The sequence below is a fragment of the Tachypleus tridentatus genome, chromosome 11, assembly GCF_004210375.1.
Source record: "Tachypleus tridentatus isolate NWPU-2018 chromosome 11, ASM421037v1, whole genome shotgun sequence".
Lineage (NCBI taxonomy): Eukaryota > Metazoa > Arthropoda > Merostomata > Xiphosura > Limulidae > Tachypleus > Tachypleus tridentatus.
The window spans coordinates 17,880,027-17,898,701 of NC_134835.1; the positions used below are offsets into that span (position 1 = coordinate 17,880,027).

At 32.6% G+C, this 18,675-nt stretch overlaps 1 protein-coding gene across 3 annotated transcripts in view; it reads right to left on the minus strand.

Annotated features, from left to right (window-relative positions):
- LOC143231723 (U3 small nucleolar RNA-associated protein 4 homolog) overlaps positions 1-18,675 on the minus strand; it is a 55,355-nt gene that overhangs the window by 28,276 nt on the left and 8,404 nt on the right. For all 3 annotated transcript variants that reach the window (XM_076466338.1, XM_076466339.1, XM_076466337.1), the window contains exons 4-6: positions 16,273-16,341; positions 6,337-6,421; positions 2,769-2,937 (exon numbers count right to left, since the gene is read on the minus strand). In XM_076466338.1, the coding sequence (XP_076322453.1) occupies positions 2,769-2,937; positions 6,337-6,421; positions 16,273-16,341 (323 nt within the window). The remainder of the gene's footprint in view (positions 1-2,768; positions 2,938-6,336; positions 6,422-16,272; positions 16,342-18,675) is intronic.

The following is an 18,675-nucleotide window of genomic DNA, read 5'->3' on the forward strand; positions in this document are numbered from 1 at the left end:
ATTATTTTATATAAGATATATAAACCTCATAATGAGGGACTTTGATTTTCAGGGGAAACATTTTTTCTAAATTTGAATTTTTAAAATCATGTAAAATATTTTAATCAACACACAGAACAAAACTGGGTGAAATACTTTGGGTATAATCATGAAAGAGTTGTGATTACGTGTTATACAGAAAATAAATAAAAAAATGCTTGAAACACAGCTGATAAGTCTCTCTGTCTGAAGAAAGTTACAAGTTGGATACAAAATATCTTCTGGTATTTTGTAACAGTTTTATCTTTGGTCATAAAAACCATTCTTAACCTTACTAGCACGATCAACAGTCATATCCTAACATTTGTTGACTTGCATTCAAAATTTTATTTAACTACTACTTTATGAATGTGTGTAAGTTTGGTACCAAATTGTAGATTATAATTTAAGTTTTACTATTATAAATTACTTAATTTCTAAGTTTAAAAAAGTATATATTTAAAAAATCTTAAATATCAATTTTTGTATATCACTTGATATGCTAAAAGCAGCTTTGGATCAAATTAGATTATTGTGATTTCCAGATACAAAGTCTGCAATTTCTTACGAATTAGGTACTCAAATTAACAATATTGACAAGCTAGAATGTAAAATATATCTTTTATATATTCTGAAATATCATTCATGAACTGAATAAATGCAATGACTCTGTCAACTTCTGTTCATTTTGGAAAGATTTGATTACATACACCTAAATAACCAATCAAAAACTCAGAATGTCCCCCTAGTAGCTTTCTCAGTATTTTCCAAAATATTTAGGCTACAAACTCATTTTTGTTGCTTGATTTGAAATGTTTCAGTGAGCTCAAAACTTCACGCATTTTTAGACCCAAATACAGATTATGTACAAAATTTGATATAGTGGAATACCATGGTACTTGTATAGTAATTATAGTGGGATACTATGGTACTTATATAGTAATTTATGATTTTATGGTATTTCAAAATATATATACAAAACTTTAAAACAATTTCTTTTTTCACATATTCCACGTGTAAAATTTGATAAACTTTATCAGCCTATGGCAAGCAACAAACAAGTTCAAATTTCATAACTAGAAGAAATAAATGTTTATAACTCTTTAATGTTCTATATTTTAAGAAAAATTTATGAAAATTAAGAACTTATTTTTATTTTAAGAACATACATAATACATTAAACTGATTATATTTTATGAAATGCTAGTCCACTAAAATACAGCCAATAGAGATCTCTCTGTAAAGGCCACTTATAAAATCTTGGATACAGTAACATGAATGCACGTGTTCTGCATTACTGCAACTTCTATAATGATACTGTTAGCCATGCAAACAAATATATACAAATGTATATTGTTATGAAATTTAAGCTCTTTAGACAAAATGTTTGTGTTGTCAAGTTACAATTTGTAGTCATTCTAGAAGTAAAAAAAGCAGTAATCAAAATAGCAGACAGAATATAAAGTTTTTCTAAAAAAACTTTGATAATTATCAGGAGATGTAAATATTTCATATGTGAAATATGAGAATTTTCTGATACATAAAAGTATTTTTAATCTTAAAATCAAATTTACTTTGCACATTAGATAGTCAACATTCTAAAATAAAAACATTTACAAGCAAGTCTTGGAATAAAAAAAATCTTAATACTGTATTTACAAATCTGATATTTTGTGTGCAAAAAGTTTTGCATTGTTTATCAATATCCACCAACATTCTGGACGGATATGTGTATATTATTAAAAATCATTGTATAATTACTCTAATGGATACTTTCATGGTTATGAGCTGGATGGATACAAACCAGCTTGTGACAGAAAGGTTAAAATAGCAGCAAATGACCCGTCCAAACACAGAATATATACAATAATTAGTAATCAACAGAGTGAAATGCAAAAAATGAAATACATAATTAGATTTAGGCAGTCTTATAGGCTATCAACTGTGGCATCTAATTCTTTTTCAAATAAAATATCTATTGATATGCAAATGGTTTAACTCCTCAGCTTTACATTATCAGTTTTTCAATAATGCTGTTTTGCATAAAATTAATTACAAATTCATAAGACTTCAAAACTGTGTTCAACCCAAACAATTCAGTGAAAGATAGGTTTAGTATTGAAGACAGTTTGGTACAGCTTAAAAGTTTAGGATTAGTCTATTGTTCTTCAATCAGTAATTTTGCTATGTTTAATGTTTAAAAGCAGTTCCAGTTATGTATTGTAATTTGTGACAAAAAAGTGAACACACATGCACTAACTATTAAAAATTCATGCACAAGTGAATAACTCAATAGCTTTACAAAATTTACAGAAATAAAATAAAAATCAAACCAAACATTAGACACAGCTTTTATCATAGAGAAGTGCAAATTTCACATTTCTAAATAAATATAGCACAAGATGAAGGAATGAAATGATCACCCTCAACTAAAGTGTTTATATTTCAATGATTTGGTCATTAAGCAAGAAACTTGCTAACAAAGACAGTAATAAGCTTTAAAAATAAGTTTTAAAACAATTAGTGAGGTAGTTTCATAAAAAAATTTATGATGAATGTAGGTGTGGTTCAATAAAACTTAAACATGTAACTGATTTTGTATACCTTTGATATGACAACAGTATGTTCAAAAGCCACATTTTAAAGATTCAGACATAAATTACTTTGAAACTAAAAACATTAAGACATCAGATTTACAAGAACTAAATTATCATCACTTGTTCAAATGAGGAATTATTGAAGTAACTCACCTGGTCACCGCCAAACACCAAACAATTGTCTCTGTGTTACGTTCAAGTCTTCCTACAATGATTCTATCTTTAGCATGACCAGTGTGTACATTCCAAATCCTAATTGTATCTATAGATCCAGTAACCAAAATATCTCCTGACTTATGCCATGCCAGACAAAGAATACGTCCTGCAAAAACAGAAATATGACTTCCAAATACAAAGGACAAAATAATTCTTACAAAAAATACAAATTGCAAGAAAAAACAGCTTTTAAGTTCTAAGAAAAGTTAACAAAACAGAACAATCCTTGACAAAAAAAAATTGTGGATAATTTCATGAAAGCTAAGATTTTTTAAATTGTACTTCAGATAGATATTCCCCAAGCAGCTACTACCTAGTGTCTACTTTTATGTAATTTCATACACATCACAAGGTTTGAACAAAGCTCCCATACCCCTACCCAAGCCAAAGTGTATTGTGCCAGCCTATGATTAAAATAACAAGAGAGTGACACATCCTCCATGTAGAGTTATTCCCAAAATAAACAGAGAAATACTGCCTGCCAGGATCCTACAGTAGTAAACTGCAGTAGACATAAACAACAACAGGTAAAGTAGGAATATATAAACAAAACTGTGGTAGCAGCAAAAAATATTGTAGATATTACAATGATGGTAACTGACCTTGAAAAGTGGACAGAGAATGATTCGGGCTCAAAAACCTAAAGAGATAAGAGAGGAAGTTGCCCAAATTTTAGGAAAAGAAAGCAACAAGGATGCTTTCCTGGAGAGATATGAAAGTTTTGCCCAAAGTCAGAAGTGGTACAAAGGTGACTGGCCAGTCTATCTCAGCCCACTTCTCACAGGAAAAGGCCTAGAAACGTATGTTGGCATGACATCAGAATATGTCATGTTTTACGACAAGCTACAAATGGCCTTGTTAAAATGCTATGATCTTACTGAGGAAAGTTAAACCTGACATCAGAGAAACTGTATTCAGTTTGTGGCATATCTATGGCAATAATGAACTCCAACTGACATGGCCAAGTGTGAAAATAGTTTTGAAAGATTAGCAGATCTATTAATATGTGAATAGTTCATAATCACAAGCTCAAATAATGTGGCACTGTTTCTGAAATTACAAAAATACATGGATGAAAGGATTAATCTTACAGGGAATAACCAGTTAAAGTCAAATCAGGGGTGGCTGACTAAGAGTAGTACGCAAGTAAAGGTTATAAGAGGTTAATAGTAGTAAGCAAGTAAAGGTTGCAAGAGGTTAACAGTAGTAAGCAAGTAAAGGTTGCAAGAGGTTAACAGTAGTAAGCAAGTAAAGGTTACAAGAGGTTAACAGTAGTATGCAAGTAAAGGTTACAAGAGGTTAACAGTAGTATGCAAGTAAAGGTTACAAGAGGTTAACAGTAGTATGCAAGTAAAGATTACAAGAGGTTAACAGTAGTATGCAAGTAAAGGTTACAAGAGGTTAACAGTAGTATGCAAGTAAAGGTTACAAGAGGTTAACAGTAGTATGCAAGTAAAGGTTACAAGAGGTTAACAGTAGTATGCAAGTAAAGGTTACAAGAGGTTAACAGATGAGAGATACTACACTTATAAAATAAGTATGTTGCAGATTCTGCAAGTCTATGACCAACAAACTTCCCAGTGCTGGCAAGAAACAACTAAAGAGTAACTGTCACCATGGATACTCTACCATAAGAAACAGAAAAGAGACAACCTATGAGCTCCAATACAAGAAGAAATTACCATTTCCATGGTTGATCAGTGCACAACTAATGCCAATGGATCAACAGTGCTAGCAGTGACAAGAGCACAGGAAATGTGCTGACAAACCACAACATGCTAGTAGGTGAAGGCCATGCCAGGTACAAGAAATTGATAGTCCTGTGAGACACTGGTTGAAGCAGTACAACAGTAAGAACTAGTCTAGTATATGATGACCAGATGACAGACAAAGTTCATCTGTATGTACTGACTGAGAGAACAGTGAGAAACTTTCCCATGGCAACAATAAAGGGAGACTTTGAGGCTATGTGTGGTAAGGAACTCTTCTACAACTTGGTGACTGGCAATATACCAAGCAGTAGAAGTTTGGAGGAACCAAACAGAAAGAAACCTTATGAAGCATCTGCAGTCACTACAAGAGCTCAAGAAGAGAACAGCAAGCAAGATACAAATCCCCTTCAAATTATTGAAAAGTGAGGCAACCCAAGTATAGGTGTATGGAAACTGAAGGAAGCAAAGAAGAAAGATCATCCACTGCAGAAACTGTGGAGCAGAGTCTGGGAGAAAGTAGACCAACAGACAAAAGAGAAAAAGACTGAGACAATAGAAGTCCAGAAGAGAGTGTTGGATCTATCAAGGTAGTTATAATGATGAAATTAAATTGATCATTATAACAACAAAATACCAAATTCATGCAATGAAGTTAACTCATGATTTAATTGTGAGAGGATATTTAGGAGCAAAACTAATGGCAGACGAAATCACAGTAATTTCCATTTGAGATGTGACCACATTTTGCAGGACATGTAAAATCCAACAAAGCATTGTACCTAGAGGGAAAGAAGCCCATTTGCCACTGGGTGAGGTGCCTCTTCATAGTAGAATCATTCAATAGAGTAGCTTTGAATTTGATCAGACCACTAGCAACAAGAGCAACCAGTAGGTGCTGACAATGTGACATGTTACCTGGAAGCAATGAGTATAGCCACAAAAGGCATATAGTGGTGATTTCTAAAGTAAAATTGTTACAGATTGTATTGTAACAATAGAGAAAAGAATAAATAATTTGTCTTGTCACTTGCATTCTAAAGTAACCGAACCAACCTCTAGGTACAACTGTGGTAATTAACCGTGTAATGAACATTTGTATACATATCTGATTTGTCTTAATATATATTATTTTAATATATGCTATTAATTTATTGTGAAAATGTATTCCCACCAAGTCACAGATACTTACTGTAAAGAACTCCAGCCCACAAACACATAAAACCTGACAGCTTACTTACTGATCGGTTCAATTTTACACAAACCATGAGTAAAAAAAACCATACTTTACTTGAAGATATTATCTACAATATTTATCCCATAACTGCAAATTGAATTGTAACTTGATAATTAAAAACTATATTCCAAAAATACAATAAACCATTTTTTGTTTACTAATTGTTTAGTTAGTTTATTAATAAAGCATCTTCGATACCTCAATTAAAGTTGAATATGATTTTCTCCAGACTTTATAAAAGAAGATATAAAAACAGACAAAATCATGAAAGTACAAAGAAACTTGATTAAAAACTTAAATTACCCATAACTAGTGCATACTATTAATCAACTAGAAATTACAGTTATAAAATTACACAGCCCTTAACAACTAGCCACAGTCTTCAACTAAAACCAATCAAAGAAAAATTGAGAAATGGACAATTCTAAACAACCAGATGGAAGTAAGAATCACATAACACCTGAAAAGTGAAAGATTATGAAGGATAACACTACAACAGGTATTCTCAAATAGAAATAATGTACAACAGTAACTTGCTTTTTCAAAGACAAAAACTCACCCTCTTGGCGATCAAATGTTTTTTCAAAGTCAACTCCATCATCTTGAACATGAAATAAACACACATAACCATCTTCAGTTCCTACCTACCAGAAAGGAAGAAAAGAACAAAAAGATAAGAGAAAATATAGTAATATATATTAACTTTGGTTCTGTGAACTATGTTACAAATTTATACAAATTAATTACTTACTTATTAATTATTTACTTATCCACAATGAACAACACAGATTTGTCAGTCTACCACAGTTTTGGTGTTTAAAATTTTTTTAAAAATCAGTATACAAACAAACTTGTACAAAATTATTATATAAGATCTCACATATTGATGTAATCTATTTTTTGTTTAAATTTATTCTCAATATTTTGTAGCATGATACTGAGAGCTAGGGATGTGCTAACATATTGGTGTTATGTTTTGTTTATTCTCTATATTTTGCAGCATGATACTGAGAGCTAGGGATGTGCTGACATATTGGTGTTATGTTTTGCCAAGTTGCCAATATTTTAGTGTTGGCTACTACTTAGAATATATCAATCAACACTAAGATAATGAATCTTATCTGAATCTCATGACTTGAGTTCAGTGAACATATGAAAAAAAAAATTATTTGAAAATATTAATTTCTTTTGCTAAAACAACAGGACTTTGAAAGTGCTTACAAAAACTTATTTTAGTGCAAGACAAACATAAAATATGTATTGAAAATACAATGTAGAACTTTGTTATCCAACATTTTTGCCTCCTCCAACACAGAAGCCCCAGTCTCTTAAGAGGTTTTTTTTTCCTTTTCACACACGACAAGTTTCTTTCCATGTTATTAACTATATAAACTATGGGTATAATTACCATATACAATTTTTTTTTGAGTTATGTTTTTGATAATTGAAACATGAAAAAATTACAGTGCAAATTATTTTAAAAATTATAAAAATATACAAAATAATTGGAATATGTCAACATTGAAAAAGAAACAGGTTTATTTTATTTAATAATAGTAGTTCAGGCAACTACTTGTCAACAGGCTTAATATGAAATGAATGAGTTGTATCTTTTCAGGACTTGCATGCTCGTATGAAACTATGACTTAAGAGAAACTGTATGCTAAATCAAACAACATAATAAAAGTCAAACAATACAGTAAGTAAATAAGATAAAATAAATAACAACAATAAAAGGGTTGTGCACTTTTGATGAGTGTCAACATTGTTAAACTATCTAAGAAACAGTCATTTGAATTAATACGTGTAGGTATTGGAAAGCCAACATTTTTATTTCTGATTTGATTATCATAATATTGTTTTCATCATGTGTGAAGTTTTATCACTATAATCTACTGCATCTCGAGCAAATTAAGCAATAAATGACACATGTCAGCATGAACTTAAATTGTTTTGGAATTTGAAAAGTGAGATTAGGTCCTGATACCCATGCTTTGAACTCAATCAATGAAATTAAAAATTATGTGGGTAGGTTGCTACAACATTTATTGTTTATATGCTGTGTTGATATGCATTCATTACTTTCTAATACTAAGTGAACTAGTAAATCTGACATTTTTGTTCCCATAAGAACAGTTTGGGTTGAATTTTGCAAAAAGCAACTCAAGAGTTATGCATGCTATCCATCCCTACTATAGCAGTGATAGACTGAATGGGAATTAGCATTATCCACCAATTACTCTTGGAATACTCTTTTATCAATAAACAGTAGGACTGACCATCACATTACAGCATCCCCATGGCTAAATGGGTGAACATTTGAATCTATGTTTTGTAAATTGCCAGTCAATTGCCCTAACCAAGGTTTCCAACTGAAACAGGTCAGGGTTTTTATGGAAAACGTGTTTGAGGTGATGGTGTCATTGAGCTGAATATTTGATTTTTTGTGATTTGTGTGACATATGTGATGATTAACTGAGCAATAAGTCATAAATAAAGACACATCATCTCTAGTTCTTGTTGTAAGTGTGACTTATATAATACCGTCCTTATAGGAAGTGTACAAAGATTCTGATTTGGCTTTGGACAAGACTCTTTTAAAAGGAAATACCATTCTGTAAACAAATAACAAATAGTTTAGTTTTTCAACATGACAAACTCCAGATAAATGTTTATTCTACCCAACATCATGGCTTATGTCTTTATCAGGGGTCTATAAATTTCACAGGTTACAAAACAGATTTAAAATTATAGTAACTATAATGTGAAAGTACAACACAAAGCTTGGTGAAGCATACCAAAATTATTCTTGAATGCATTAAAATAACTGATCTTAAAATTAAGTATAAAAATAATATATAATAAAATAAATAACTAAAATAAAAGCACAAAAATAATAATAATATTGTTAAAAGGAGCAGGCATTGTATCTGCTAATGCAAGGGCATTTGGATTGAATGAAAATATATTCTTTATGTGTTCTGTAAAGAAAGTTGTTACAAAACCCTAAAATTTTGATTCAATAAGATGTCTCATTAATTACATCACATTATTTGATGTAATTTTCAACAGCGGCTTCTTTGTTGTCAAAATTCCCAGTGCCACAAATGTGTTCTTTGAAATGATCACATATTGGACAGCTAGATTGAATTATGCATGAACACTATTGTACTTACTGTTTCATAAATGGTGTGCAGAATTTCTCTAAGCCATTGGTTTTATCCAAGCACTTTTTGGAGTTGAATGGACTGTTCTTATTGAAGGCTGAAGGAAAAATATATTCCTCCAGTTTTTAACCAAAATTTTGTATAATGTGGAAATTCAAACCAGATCTTTTAATGTCTGGATAAGTAGTTAAAGGTTTATCTACAAGATTTGTTGAGACGGTTTCTTTTTAATGTCTTGATAAGTAGTTAAAGGTTTATCTTCAAGATTTGTTGATATGGTTTCTTTTTAATGTCTGGATAAGTAGTTAAAGGTTTATCTACAAGATTTGTTGAGACGGTTTCTTTTTAATGTCTTGATAAGTAGTTAAAGGTTTATCTGATTTGTTGATATGGTTTCCTGGATAAGTAGTTAAAGGTTTATCTACAAGATTTGTTGAGACGGTTTCTTTTAATGTCTTGAAAGTAATTAAAGGTATGAAAAGAGATGGTTTCCAATTTTTAGAACCTTGTGTGTGTCAAAATTGTTGAATGATTTAATTGGACAGCTGTAGCTTTTAAAGTTTTATCCTGACTTGAGTCCATCCAATTGATCATGGTGTTGTAGATTTTTTCAAACCTAGCAAGTTGCATAAGAAGAGATATAGTGCAGTTGTCTTGGCTCTTTCAGAAAATTGAGGCAGAAACCAAAGAGCAAAAGTTAATAAGATAAGTAAAGATAGAGAACAAAATAAAACAGAGAAAAGCACAGCAATGTGGTAAAATTGACAGATCCAGTGTAGTAGGTAAAATACTATGTCTCATTGTTGATGAGTCCTCAAATGAGCTTTGAAAGGCTACACTCAGTACACTGATGTCATATTACAGAATGGTTAAAAAGAGATCATAAAGTTGTACTAGTAGATGTTGCTGACTCAGCATTGCTATTGAATGGTTAAAAAGAGATCACTAGTAGGCAAAATCATTACAGCAATATGAAAAAAAGTGGTTTGGCATTATTACCAATGAATAGATTCTACACAATACTAGCAAAAGATGGTGAATGAAACACATGTTGATAAAGGTGTCAATAAACCCCAGCATGTCAAAAATATGGCACATTTAGTTCATGCTTCTGTTGACACTGCCCTTAGTTGCTCTACAATGTCAGATTTTAGAAAAGTTATCATCAACTTTGATGCCTTGTTTAAATTTGTCTACAAATTATAACACCGATATAGTGAAGAGTGTTCTGAACTTTGAATTGAAAATGTATTGAAAATTCCAGCTGTTGTTCCTACTGCATGGTTCTGTTACTTTCTGAATCTACAATACATGCAAGTGGGCTGGCCTGACAAGTTTCTTGAAGAGAGAGAATGTCCTGAACAAAAGATGTTTGACATGAAAGAAATCATTCCTATTCACCTACAGCAATAGGCTTGTGTTTCTAAAGGAAAAGCATGAACCAATTTTAACTGTTCAGAAGACAGAGATGGTGCTATACTACACAAGATGCACCACATTATGGAAGTTAACCTATCCGTTTGCTTGGAACGGAGCATGTGGTTTGTCGTTTATGAGAGAAAATCCATTAATTACTTCTGTAAACTCTAAGCAAAAAATGAAAGGTAACAACTGAAAGAAATTAGTTTACCACTATAAAGAAGCTGAGGATACAAGTAAGAGTGTTGGATCCTTCTGTGAAGTCAGCTCAAAGTTATGAGTTTAAAAGGAAATGTTTTCCTTTGTGGCAGATGTAACTGAACACTGCACATAACAGAAACCTCTCCAGACAATCTAGAACTTGTAGCAGTGAGATTCTGGAAGAATGCTACATCCAGATTCCCATCTCTGTCAGAGACAGCATTAATTCAACTCTGAATTCTGGCTGGAATTACAGCAGTTGTGTGCTTTCAGTAAATTGCATTATATTTAAAGACCATACCACAGTAAAATGTTTGAAAATTAACAATTCTTCTTACACTGAATATTTTATTTCTGATACTTAACTCTCCTCACACAAAGCTACCTCAATCTTCTTTCTACCCTCTAAACATTGGTAAAGAATATTCATGCTAAGTGCACAATTTTACACACTCCAGCAATTTGGAACATGCAGACAATGAGCAATTAAAATATTGGAAGTAGTCCACATTCAAGCATGAACAACCTATTTCAACAGATGGTAAAGGCAAACAGCCAAAAACATGGTGGTGCAACAAATTTGTTGAAAAGAAATGTTGTGGAGACTGTGATCTTTCATATCCACCAGCCTAACAAGTGTAAAAAATAACCAATTAGCATAACAGTGGATCTTGGGAAACAAAGGTTCCAGGGAATAAAGTTTGGGAACATAATCTCCAAAAGGAGGCAGTATAATAGACAGCATAACATCCTAAGGAGCAAACTGGACAAAGAAACCAATCAGGATCAGAATGGGAGTACATATGAGAAATGGAAGGCAAGGAAATGGGTGTGAAAGACAAACTGCCTTCAGCAGCAGCATAGGTCTTATGAAGGAAGAACCAGTTGGAATATAGGATGATACAAGAGAAATGGTAGAAAATGTGGATAATATGATTAACAGAAATATCCGAACAACAACATCTACAAGCAAGGAGAAGGAAATAAGTTATAAGAGGGGAGATGGTACAAAGATTATGTAGACAGAGGGTGAGGTAAAGGGAAAGAGCATAAGGGACAACTCTGAGACTCCAGTCAGGCAAAGAAAAAAAAATGTGGATGACACATGACTCAAAATGAGTAGAAAAGGAGGAAAACAACAGGGAAAGACAAAACGTTAGAAAACGGAAGGTGTTTGACAAAGCCACATGATAGCTAGACATTACCAAAGTGGACAACCCTTTGTCAAACAACCAACAAAAAAATTGGGAAAGATAAGGAACAAAAATGTAGGAAGGGAAGACACCACATCAAAGAGACCAAAAGTATAAGGCAGACTACCACCTTTGGTAAACAGACATGGATAAAAGTCTGATGAATCATGAAAGAAAAGATACATATATATGCAAAAACGGCTCGTTTGGGTTGAGAAAATATTTTACATAGAAGAGCGAACAAGGTTTCGACCTTCTTCGGTCATCGTCAGGTTCATAAAGAAAGAGATAACTGACCGGAAGCTGATCACATGTTTGAAAGGGGTTGTGTGACTGAGTGTCGGAATGTAGAGGGCGTTGTTAGATGTTTGAATATATAATTTATTTATTTTATTATATTAATATAGGTACAAAGGCGTTCCTTTATATTGGTTTATTTTGGGTTTCAGTTGTTCTATAAGTAAGGCTTCTTTAATTTTGCATTTGTTTATATTTGTTTCTTTGTTTAGTATTTGAGTGTTTCCTATGGTTATGTTGTGTTTATTTGACTTGCAGTGTTCGAAAACGTGTGAAGGTGACTTTTTATGTTCTTTGAATCTGGTTTCCATTTTTTCTACTCGTTTCTCCAATATAGAAATCGTCGCAGTTATCACATTGTATTTTATAAATAATGTTGGTGTGGTGTTTGTAAGTGTAGTTTTTTACATAGTATAGACCTCAGTTTTGTGCCTGGTTTTTGAATAAATTTGGTATTAACTGGAATGTCATATTTTATTACTAGTTTTTGCCAAATGTTGGTTATTTTTCTGCTGATGTCAGGAATATATGGTATACAGCAGTATATGGTTTCATGATTTTTTGATTCGTGAGATATATTTACTTTTGTTGGTTGATTTTGCTTTCTGTCTAGGTGTGTGCATATAATGTTTTCTATGGTTTGTGGAGGAAACTTATTGATGTTGATGAAGTATTGTTTTATTTTGTCTAATTCATCGTTAATTTTATCTGGTGAGCATAGGTTTATGGCTGTGTTTATTTGTTTCTTAGTATGTTGAGTTTTTGTTTTGTTTCATGTGCTGAGTCCCAAGGAATGTATAGTCCAGTATGGGTGATTTTTCGGTGGATTTCTGTTTTGAATTGTGTATCGGTTCTTGTAATTTTGAGGTTAAGAAATGATATTTGATTGCTTTCTTCCTGTTCACATGTGAAGTTAATGTTGGGATGTATAGAGTTAATGTGATTGAATAAATTAAGTATGTGTTCTGTTGATGTGAATCCCACAACCGTGTCATCTACATATCTGTACCAGTATAGTGGTGGATGTAATGCTGTGTTAATTGCTTGTGTTTCAACTTGTGTCATAAAAATATTGGCTAGAACTGGTGATACTTGGTTGCCCATGCTTAGGCCATTTGTTTGTATATAAGTTTTGGTTGTTGAACATGAAGTTTGTCTTTATCGTGGTGAATTCTATGAGGGTTGCTAATTGGTTACTGGGAATGCCTATAGTTGGGTTAGGGTCTCGGATATAGAGTTCTAAGGCTATCTTGCAGGCTTCAGTGGTGGGAACTTTTTTGTAAAGAGGGATATAACATCGAAACTGGCCATTAAGGCTTTATGATTAAGTTGATTTAGATTAGACTTGAAATTAAAAGAGTCTTTGATGAATGAGCTGGCTGATGTTACATATTTGGAGAATGCCCATGCTATGTATTTACCAAGATTGTAATTAAATGATTCATATGTGGACATTATTGGTCGTAATGGACAAACTGGTTTATGAGGTTTGGGGATGCCGTATATTTGTGGTGTGCGTGAGTCAGTTTTACGTAGGTAGGAATAAAGTGTTTGTGAAATTGTGTTGGCTTTTTTCATTTGTAGTAGTAATTTGTTCAGTTGCATCTCGTGTGTCTTTGTTGGATTTGTGTGTGTTGGTTTAAATTTGTTCGTGTCTGATAGGATGTCCTTCATTTTTTGGGTGTATTCATTCGTGTTCATTATGACTATAGCGTTACCTTTATCTGCTTTTAGAATTTTTATGTTTTTGTCTTGTTTTAGGTTTTTAATGGAATTAATGTCTCTTTTTGGAAGGTTGTTTTTTAGTTTTCTGTTTTGTGAAATTATGTTGATGGTTTTGTGAGAAAATTCTTTGAAAAAACCGTTTAAGATGTTTAGGTGTTACTGGAAAATATAAATTTGTAATTTTACCTGGGAAGTTTGGCTGTTGGATGTCAATAAAATTATCTAAGTTGTCTTCTTTCTGTTGGTTGTTTTGGTTGTTTCCTTGTTTTTCTTCTCTGTAGAAAGTATCACAAGTCTCCTGGCTAGGTCTTCTAAACATGTTTTGATTTCTATGGTTGGAATGTACCTAGGTGCTATTGCGAAGTTGAGTGCTTTGTTAAGTAGATGTATGTCGTCTGTGTTTAATTGTCTGTCGGATCTGTTAATTATGAGGTTAGTCAACGGTTTGTCGTTTTGGTGTCTTTTCTGTTGTTTGCATCTTAATTTTTCTAGTTTTTGTTGTGGCAGATCTTTTTATCTCTGTCGTTCTTAGTGTTGATTTGGTTTATGTTTCGTTGTATAAGTCCGTAAATCTCTGGTTTAATGCAGCATGCCAGTTGATGGTCTAGGTTCATTTTTTGTAAGTCATGTAATTCTTTGTATTTTTTGTTCAACGTGGCTTTAAGTAGTTTTTTCTGTAAATTATGGATAATGTTTGTGTATTTATTAAAATTTTTTGAAAGTTTTACATTTACAAAATTAGGGATTAATTGTTCCTTTCTACATTGTTGAATAAAATAGATGTCATTTCTTCTATTGATAATTCATTGGTTTAAATTTCTTAGTTTCTTAACGATCGTGTGACCGTGTACTGTTAATAGTGGTGTACGGTATGCTAGTTCAGACATAATGGTAACAGGTAAGTACAAATACACTGAGAAAAACACAAAGACTTACACTTCTCAGAATAATAAAATTATTCACATCTGGAATAGAGAGCAAAACCAGAATGTGCACTAACCAACAAGTTATATAAAATATAGAAAAGAAAAACTCATGAAGAAGTGTAGTATGTAAAAGACCAAAATTGAAAGATGCCTGGAAAGTGGAGCCCAAATAGTCTTCCTCAGAAGTTTTGAGAAGTTGAAAAAAAAAGATATCACTAGACAAGCATATGAATCTAGATCCATATTTACTATTTGTCACCAAGTATCATTTACTGCACATAGCAGAAAGTTTTAATGTCTTACGTCTAAAGTTTTATTAAACTTATCTTTTTTTATATTGTACCAATTAATAAAGAATAAAATATTTGTTAATATTGCACACTTTAATTCCATACAACTTTTAAATTCCTAATTCTTCAATAAAATATTTCTAAAAGCCTGAATTTGCCCCAGTATGAAATACATATTTTATCAAAATATCTTGTCTTCTCTGTGTTTTTTCAACCACCCATTGAAGCAGTAAGAACATAACTGTAAATTATTCACTTCAGAAAAATCATTGCTCAGACAAACTAATTTCTATAGCCTTCAATTTTGCTTGGTTACAGAGTTGTCAAAGGAAAATCAGATCTTTCCTGCCACATCCACCTTTCATGTGTTCATTATTTTCTCTTACACTTAATTATATATTATACACAACCAATAGAAAGTCAAGTTTTTCATCTATCAAATGACATATTCCATGACATTCTGAACAGATAATGGTTGATGATCAAGCAACATTCCGACAAGATACTTACGACCAGTTTGGATGAATATGCAATCGCTTTTGTCATATGGTTACACAGCCAGAAAAATTATGAAATTTAAGGGAAATTGTACACTTTTTCATGTTATTAGTCTATGTTCAATGGTGCATTATTTAATTAAATAAAACTTTAGTGCATTACTACCATTAACATAAAACATCTTGAACAACTGATGGCAAGAATAAAAATCATTGTGCACACAAAGTATTCAAAACAAATCTTTTTTTTTGGTTTGTATAAAAATATTTCACCAAAGAATATAATTTTTGTATAGGGAAATGTATAATGTTTAGTGAAAGGCCACCAAATTTCAGAGAGATATACACACTATATTAAAAGTTAATAGTATCAAATCTATAAAGACTTTGAATGAGTAGAAAGAGGTCATATGGTCAGTCATACTGACTGAGCCAATAGTAAGAGAATTAATATTGTTTCAGTTTAGTTTTTTTTTTTTTATAAAGCTACATTGGTTATCTGTGCTAGCTGTCCTTAATTTAGTAGTGAAAGACTAGAGGAAAGGCAGCAAGTCATCACTGCCCACCATCAAATCTTGTGCTACACTTTTACCAATGAATAGTGGGATTGACTAACATTATAATACCATCATGGCTGAAAAGGTGACCATGCTTGGTGGTATGAAGATTGAAACCCACAACGGCAAATTGAGAGTTTAATGTCCTAACTACATGTTCTCTGTCTTTAATTACGACAAAGTATCTCTGTACAAGACTGAAATAACGAATGCCTATACTTACAGCAAGTAGTGACTTCCTCTCATTAAATCCCTGACACCATGCTGGTCCTGATGTGACTGGAACAGAGTACTGAAATACACATTTTGAATAAAACAACTTAACTATATTTAAATACAAAAGTTTTTAACTTAATTTGCATTGATGGCAATATTTTTAGTTAAGTTTCTAACAAATGGAAACACAAATTAATTTTGAAAACTTATCAAGTAACTCATTAGGGTTTGATTTTTTTCTATGTCCAAACTTCAGGAACAATAAAATTTCAGAGTGAAAAAAGGATGAATAAAATTACCACTTCCAACATAAACAACTGAACAAAACGAAAAACTATCATTTTCTTAGATGCAAATATATTAAACATAAGTTTAGACATATTTAAATGAGTAATACAAAATACACCATCATTAAAACTAACAAGCATTTTATCTGCACCAAACATCCAGTAAAAAGGTAAATTAAAGTAAAATTATTAAAATACATAAAAGGAAATTAAGGTAAAACAGAATAAAATTGAATTTTTGAATTGAAAACATAAATAGCACTAAATCCAATTTCTATATCTAGTATATAGAAATGAGAGAAAAACTACGGTAATACAAGTTGTAGAGGACTTTCTGTAGCATAACTGTAGTTATCATAATTCACCAAGAAGACTCAAGTAGGTTTAAAACTACCATTAGTCACCTGATGTTGGCCTTTCCAGGCCTAGTTTCAAGTTATATGATGTTATGGCCATTTTCAAAAAGTAAAGTAATACAAGTTTTGAAAGACTTGAAGCAAAATTTTAATTATTTTAAGTCACCAAGATGACTAACAGGTAGTTCAAAGAGCAGGGATAGACCTTTGAAGTTGGCCTTTCCAGTTCTCATTTGGAATTATTTGATGTTACAACCATTTTCTAATTTCAAATCGAACTAGACATAATGTTATTCTTATAAAGGAACCACATTAAAAAAGGTGTAATGTATAAATTGAAAAACTTAAATGGTATTAAAAAGATTAACTGCCTTGTAAAAAACTAAAAACATTTCCAAGGTGGACAGTGTCACCATCACCAATAACACTGTCTAACGTTATGGACAAACCTTGGGACAGTAAAATGTGGCTTATTGTGACCTGAGTGTCACACAGACAACTCACTGGTACATCACTCCCAGATAAAAGAAAACAATGAATTAAAAAACTATGACCAATGCGTAGTCTAGTTAGGACAACTTCCTCTTTCTGATCCTTATGGAAGTAAGATGGCCAAAGTCCAATAGAGGGTTTTATTTGTAAAAGTTTATTTTCATGTTGCTCACTCCAAGTCAACTGCAACTGACATAGAGCCGAGCCTTGAATACAGGACCACAGTCCATGTACAGAACAGGCACAGCAGTGATACTGCGACAGTGAGCCCATTCCCATGAACACCAACGTAAGCTGGTATCCAGAAAAACTGGATAGAAGTAGATGTTGAAGAGAAATCGGTCAGTCAGTTTTGAATATTGGTGAGAGGAGGGTGAGAACTGAGGTGAAGCAATTCCAGGGCCAGCAAAGAAATATGAGAGTCAGTATAAATAGTGCAGTTTGAGTACTGCTTAGCTTCTATGTGATCCAAGGCAAGAGAAATGGCATACAGTTCAGCAGTGAACATAGAAGTTGTAGAGGGGATTCTGTGTGCAACCACCAAACCATGGCAGAGCCCACACAGTCACCTGATTTTGAACCATCTGTATAAACAGGAACGGAAGGATGGTTCGAAAGATGTTCAGCAAATAACAGACAGTATTTCCAATCAGGAGTGTCTGTTTTTCTCAGATGACTTAAAGACAGGTCACATTTGGAGACTGTAAGAAGCCATGGTGGGACAGGCTGACCAGTGGATACAGCAATGTTATCCAAGAACACACCCAATTTATCCAACTGCACCTGGATACGAAGGCCAAAAGAAGTAATGGCAGAATGTCTGTTCTGAAAAAGCATGGCCCACTGAGGAAGGAAAACACAACCCCAGGTGGGATGCTTTGGTAAGGAATGAAGTTTTGAAGTATACGGTAAAGACTGTTGCAAACAGCAGAGATAAAAAGGAAGTTCATGAGACTCTGTGTATAAACTCTGAACTGGAGAAGTGCAGAAAACCCTGGTGGAGAGCCAAAGTCCTTGATGATGAACAGGATCTAGAATTTTTAAGGCCAAAGTCCTGGCAGAGCCATAAACCAGTGATCTATAGTCTAGTTTCAATCAAATAAGAGCATGATATATCTTTAGCATAGAAAACTGATCTGCTCTTCAAGTGGTGGAAGAGAGGGCATGTAAGATGTTCATTGCTTTTGTACATTTGACCCATAGCTGCTTGATGTGTGGTATAAAAGTCAACTTACAGTCAAAGATAAACCCCAAGAACTTTGTCTCGGGGACCAT